General features: G+C 41.4%; 1 protein-coding gene across 10 annotated transcripts in view; it reads right to left on the bottom strand.

The window, feature by feature from the left end:
* Positions 1-2,511: 2,511 nt before the first annotated feature.
* LOC129821319 (bromodomain adjacent to zinc finger domain protein 2B-like) overlaps positions 2,512-6,997 on the bottom strand; it is a 104,302-nt gene continuing 99,816 nt past the window's right edge. For all 10 annotated transcript variants that reach the window (XM_055878860.1, XM_055878853.1, XM_055878854.1 and 7 more), the window contains 4 exons: positions 5,039-5,174; positions 3,905-4,227; positions 3,209-3,352; positions 2,512-3,091 (listed from right to left, as the gene is read on the bottom strand). In XM_055878860.1, the coding sequence (XP_055734835.1) occupies positions 2,935-3,091; positions 3,209-3,352; positions 3,905-4,227; positions 5,039-5,174 (760 nt within the window). In that variant the 3' untranslated portion in view covers positions 2,512-2,934. The remainder of the gene's footprint in view (positions 3,092-3,208; positions 3,353-3,904; positions 4,228-5,038; positions 5,175-6,997) is intronic.

Genomic DNA, 6,997 nt, shown 5'->3' with positions numbered 1-6,997 from the left:
ATATCAAGAAACTGATTAAACAGCATGATTATTATTACACACGTGCATCTTGTGCTGGGGACAATAAAAGGCCACTAAAATTAGCAGTTTTGTCATGCCACAGATGTCTCAATTGTTGAGGGAGTGTGCAATTGGCATGCTGACTGCAGGAATGTCCTACCAGAGAATTGAATGTTAATTTCTTAACCACAAGCCGCCTCCAACAATGTTAAAGAATTTGACAGTACGTCCAACAACCGCAGTTTGCTGATGTCAAGGTTGTGAACAGAGTGCCCCATGGTGACAGTGGGGTTATGGTATGGGCAGGCATAAGCTACAGACAACCGCAATTGCATTTTATCAATGGCGATTTGAATGCAGAGATACAGTGACTGAGATCCTGAGGCCCATTGTTGTGCCATTCTTCCATCGCCATCATCTCATGTTTCAACATGATAATGCTCTGCTCCATGTTGCAAGGATCTGTACACAATTCCTAAAATCTGAAAATGTCAATAGTTCTTCAATGGTCTGCATACTCACCAGACATGTCACCCATTGAGCATGTTTGGGGTGCTCTGGATCGACATGTACGACAGCGTGTTCTAGTTCCAGCCAATGTGCAGCAATTTCACAGGGCTATTGAAGAGGAGTGGGACAACATTCCACAGGCCACAATCAACAGCCTGATCAACTCAAAGTGAAGATGTCACGCTGTATGAGGCAAATGGCGGTCACAGCACAAACTGACTGGTTTTCTGAGGCACGCACCTACCTTGTCTTATCTGTGACCAACAGATGCATATCTCTATTCCCAGTCATGTGAAGTCCATAGATTTGGGCCTAATGAATTTATTTCAATTTACCGATTTCCTTATATGAATTGTAAACTCAGTAAAATCTTTCAAATTGTTGCATGTTGCTTTCATATTTTTGTTCAGCAAACATAGGTTATTTGTGATAATTGGGTGTTTGACTCTGGAGACAGAATCCCCAAAAAAATCTAATCTCTGCTTTTTTTGTTGAGTGCTCCAAATCCTTTCTTCCTCGAATTAGTCCTTTTGGAAGTTTTTCTTGGGAAGCCCTTTTCATGATTTATGTCATTGTTGTTGAGCACCCCTCCTTTCCTTTGTTTTCTGAAGCAAGATGGCCCACCTGAACTCATATACTCTTTAGACAAATCTAGTAATAATCCAATGACATTCAAATTACATTGCTAAATACCAGGCTTATGTTTTGCACTGAGTGTAGAAAACATTAGGCACACCTGCTATTTCCATGACAGACTGACCAGGTGAAAGCTGTGATCCCGTATGGATGTCACTTGTTAAATCCACTTCAATCAGTGTAGCTGAAGGAGGAGACAGGTTAAAAAATGATTTTTAAGACATGGATTGTGTATGTGAACTGGGTATGGGAGTAGGTGCCAGGCTCACCGGTTTGAGTGTGTCAAGATCTGCAACGCTGCTGGGTTTTTAACACTCAAGTTTCCTGTGTATCAAGAATGGTCCACCAGCCAAAGGACATCCAGCCACAAGTATGGGAAGCATTCGACACCTTGTAGAGTTCATGACCCAAGGAATTGAGGCTTTTCTCAGGGCAAAAAGGGGTGCAACTCAATATTAGGAAGGTGTTCCTGATATTTTGTACACTCAGTGTTTGCCCAGATATCCTACCAACATAAATATATGTAGTTATAGTATGGAAATGAAATATGACGGAATGCAAAATACAGAGTTGAAAAAGATCCTTTATATTAGATCCGTGCCCCACACACTAGTGAAAAATAATGCTCCTACAAAAAAAAAAGACTTTTCCCCACAATATTCATAAATAAAATAACTTCAAGTACTCTGACTCAGGTACAAAGAAACTGCTGTACATGGCACCAGTAGACCATGACACAGCAAGATTCAAACACAGTGGTTATTACAAACGCCCTGTGTCCTTGGGTCTGTGGCAAAGCAAGAGAACATCTTTTATGAAAGGTACTGTGCATCACAATGGATTCTATACTGACAATAGGATGATAATGTCAGAATTCGAGGCCCACCAGAGTTGACATTTTGTATACTGTTGTATACACACACACACCTTTTTGAAGGAATGCTAAACCAAAAGATTGAAATAATATCCTCCACACACATTTGAGAGGGCAGGCATTACCCAGAGTGAAGGGACCACAGTGTTTGCAGAGGATATACATTACAGGTAATATACATGTATTTATCACTTTAGACTGAAATGAAACACCACAATCAAAGGCATAAACAATATCGGATTTCTTGTAACAATACTGTATGTACACATATTACAAACAATACTTCATATTAACATGAATGAACAGTATATACAGATGTCATTGCTGCCTCACTGTCCGTGTGAAGTTAGCGAGCAATGTAAAGATACATTGAAATGCAGTGTTACAGTAATACCGTCAGGAATCTTGTGGTTCCCCGGCGGCACAGAGCAGTGTAAACAATTCATTTTTTTCTCTTGGCTTTTGTTTTATGTCAACAAAAACAACATTCCGTGAGATTTTTGTTCAAGCAGTTTTGTTTTTGTCTTCCTCGTCTTAGAAAACGGAACCATTTTCACTCATAAATAATTGACTAAATTAAATACATTCACTTGAATATTAATGATAAAAATAAAAATAAACTATAAGTACAGTTAGTTGGAACGTTTTTGTTCCCAGTTACAGCTCTGATGTGGTTTCTTCTAGGAAATGGTATTGCACTTTAAAAACACCCACCACTTTTGTGTGAATCCCTTTGGGTGCATTTCTCTGCTCTTAAAAAACAACGCCATTCTACTGTACATCACTGAAGTGAATGTGTAGAATTACAAGTTCCCTGGTTGCTGACGGAGAGACTTTACACCAATCCAGCTGCTCTGCTTGTGGTTACTGCTGGTCCCATACAGTATAGTGAGGATAAAGTAGTCCAAACTAGCCTAGTTGGTTTGTTTTAACAGCTCATTCCATCTATTCTCAAAAAAACTCCTCATGTTGTGTCCGGCTCGTCCAATGTCCGAATTGTCTTCATTAAACTTTTCGCAGTTATCAAAAACCAAGTTAACGTCGATTATAAACGTCTCGAGGTTCAAGTACCTGTAAATTGAGACAAATAAACATTTAATTATGACATTTATGAGACAGAATCATATAGGTATCAGACAATACTGTATGCAGATCATTTTTCATACTAATATTGTATGGTACACGTACTGGCTGTTGACGAGCTTCTCTCGGATTGTGTAGAAATCCATGGGTTTCCTGATGACTTTCTTGTAGCCAGGGACAGATTTAGGGTTGACAGGGTTCAGGAAGGGCCAGGCATCCTGGTGACCCTCCAGCTCAACCAGTAGCACCCTATGGAGAAAAAGGAGTCAACAAATCAATGAACCTCAGATTAACTACAGTCCAGCATGGCAATGCATCACACACTACAGCAGCTAGTGTATGTTAGCCTGAGCACTAGCCTGTTTATGATTCCATGGCAACTGGGCCCGGGACGTTACCAGTATCACGATACTCGTGAGCATCGTGGCAAGGAAACAAAACAGGAAGCGGTTTAACTTCTTTAGGAAAACAGCCCTACTGTTGGAAACAAACGTCATTATGTCACATTTATTTTCCAAGCTATAACACAATATTTTATATACAGCAGGTTTTAAAAAGGACCAAAGACTCAGGTCTGCGTCTGGTTTTCATTTTTGCCATGGGAAATAAAATATTGCGATACTGGTATCGTCACAGCCTTAACGCCAACTCCCTGTCACTCATTGACATGCCAAACATGTTTAACTTGACAATGACAGCAATGGAGTCAGCAAGTGCACAAACAGATCTGGGACCAGTGTAAGTCACTTACTGGGTCAATATAGTATTACACTAATGGTGCAACCTCAGTCATACTGTTACCTGCACAACGTCAGATCCTTTTCATTGTCTCTGGCTGATGTGGCCGTCTTCGCCTTCTTCACACAGACGGGAGTACTGTCCTGCTTGGACTGCTTGGTGGCTGGGCTCCCCTCTCCTGGGCTCTTCCTCTTTTTGGTCTCTTTACTCACTTTTTTTGGCGTGCTGCTGCTGGTGCTGGCAGCATCGTCCTCAGAGACCTCTCCGCTGGCTACAGACGACGGTTTCCTGTTCTGTTTTACCTCGGTGGTTCTCTTCCCTCCTCGCACGGCTGCCCCCGCTCGGCTCTGCTGCTGCTTCTTACTCTTGGGGGATTGACCGCTTGCCTGAATGACATAAAATATGCATTTCGCATTTAGCGAGGATCACACTTGTCATCGTGGAATTTAATGAATATGAGGGGGCATTGAGATACCCAATGGGTTGGACCATACTTTACACGTCAATCATTTAGAAAAATGTTTTACATCAACTGGAAATCAAATGATCATTGTAAAGACAGTGGAAGAATCAAATGCATTATTATTTAAATATTGAAAAGGTGTGGGCGACAGAAACAGAATAGCGCAATTTGAAAGCCATATGGCATTGTCTTACAAGTACTGGAAATAGATGCAGTGGGAACATGTGGGTCTGGGCAGATGTGATGTCATTATTTGTGTGTCTGTTTTCGGTATATGTTTATACAGTGAGCGCCAGAAGTATTGAGACAGTGACACATTATTTGCTGTTTTGGCTCTGTACTCCAGCACTTTGAATTTGAAATGATACAATGACTATGAGGTTAAAGTGCAGACTGTCTTTAAATTTGTTTTGGTTGTGTTTCAGATTATTTTGTGCCCAATAGAAATGAATGGTAAATAATGTAGTGTGTCATTTTGGAGTCACTTTTATTGTAAATAAGAATATAATATGTTTCTGAACACTTCTACATTCAATTTTGTTTTACAATAAAAGGGACTCCAAAATGACACAATACATTATTTACCATTCATTTCTATTGGGCACAAAATAATCTGAAACACAACCGAAAACAAACAGCAAATGCACCCAACAAGTTTGTAGTCACAAGCATGCGGTCGGGAATACTTTCCGAATGCACCGTACTTTAAATAAACTCTATCCGAGAACACGTACCACTTTCATGATGGATCTCTCCCAGGCAATGGACTTCTGGAGCTGCTGGATGCAGAGAGACAGTTGGGCGGCGCTGCAGACCTCGCCCATGGCCTTGCGCCATACCTTCATGCCCGGGGCCAGTTCCTCTTCCCCCCTGAGAAGATGGAGACAGACAACGTGATCAGAGAACCAGCCACTCAACATCCCATAAAACAATCAGAAACATTAACCAAGCCCACTGCCAACAGCAGTGAACAGAAAGCCACGAGAGTGGAAGAGTGTTTTGGTCACAGCAGACATGGTTAAGAGATACTGTATAATACTCCACAGGCCTGGTGACTGACATGCTTCATAGTACTGTAGTGATGGGCATTTGGCATTATTTCACAATTCAAATAATATCATGACATTTGTTCAAATATCCAGGTAGTCTAATATATATATATATATATATATATATATATATATATATATATATATATATATATATATATATATATATATATATTATACATATATATTATACATATACACACACACGCTCTCAACTCTCTTGACCAATCAAAATGAAGCAACTGTGCATGGCAGAGGTAAACAGCAGACGACTGCTTTTCTCCAGTCGTTATCCACTTAAGCAAGTTGGCAGGTAGCCAAGTGGTTCAGAGCATTGGGCCAGTAACCGAAAGGTCGCTGGTTCGAATCCCCGAGCAGACTAGGTGAAAAGTTGTCATTTTGCCCTTGAGCAAGGCACTTAATTGCTCATGTAAGTCGGTTTGGATACGAGCATCTGCTAAATGACCGGTCTGGTTTTCACCATTATAGAATTGATTCTGTTGCAAAAAAATTCTGGTGAGTGTTTTCCATTGATTTGTGTCAGGTCTTGTGGAAACTCTTAGGTGTGCGCCTATAATTGTTATTTGAAGTGGGGAAAACAGCATATCGATGTGAAATCAAAATTATTTTTCACATGCGCCGAATACAACAGGTGTAGACCTTACAGTGAAATGCTTACTTATAAGCCCTTATCCAACAATGCAGTTAAGAAAAATACGTGCTAAGTAAAAAATAAATAAAAAATGAACAAATAATTAAAGAGCAGCAGTAAAATAACAATAGCGAGGCTATATACAGGGGGTACCGGTACAGAGTCAATGTGCGGAGGCACCGGTTAGTCGAGGTAATTGAGGTAATATGTACACGTAGGTAGAGTTAGTGACTATGCATAAATAATAAACAGAATAGCAGCAGCATATAAGGGGGTGGCAATGCAAATAATCTGGGTAGCCACTTTATTAGCTGTTCAAGAGTCTTATGGCTTGAGGGTAGAAGCTGTTGAGAAGCCTTTTGGACTTAGACTTGGCTCTCCGGTACCGCTTGCCATGCGGTAGCAGAGACAACCGTCTATGACTAGGGTGGCTGGAGTCTTTGGCAATTTTAGGGCCTTCCTCTGACACCACCTGGTATAGAGATCCTGGATGGCAGGAAGCATGGCTCCAGTGATGTACTGTGCCGAACGCACTACCCTCTGTAGTGCCTTGTGGTCGGAGGCCGAACAGTTGCCATACCAGGCTGGGATGCAACCAGTCAAGATGCTCTCGATAGTGCAGCTGTAGAACCTTTTGAGGATCTGAGGTGCCCATGCCAAATCTTTTCAGTCTCCTGGGGGGGAATAGGTTTTGTCGTGCCCTCTACACGACTGTCTTGGTGTGCTTGGACCATGTTAGTTTGTTGATGATGTGGACACTAAGGAACTTGAAGCTCTCCTGCTTCACTACAGCCCCGTCGATGAGAATGGGGGTGTGCTCTGTCCTTTTCCTGTAGTCCACAATCATCTCCTTTGTCTTGATCACGTTGAGGGAGTGGTTGTTGTACTGGCACCACACAGCCAGTACTCTGACCTCTTCCCTATGCCGTCTCATCGTTGTTGGTGATCAGGCAACCACTGTTGTGTCATCAGCAAACTTAATGATGGTGTTG

This window comes from Salvelinus fontinalis, chromosome 23 (assembly GCF_029448725.1).
Source record: "Salvelinus fontinalis isolate EN_2023a chromosome 23, ASM2944872v1, whole genome shotgun sequence".
NCBI classification, from domain to species: Eukaryota; Metazoa; Chordata; class Actinopteri; order Salmoniformes; family Salmonidae; genus Salvelinus; species Salvelinus fontinalis.
This window is presented reverse-complemented; position numbering and strand designations above follow the sequence as displayed.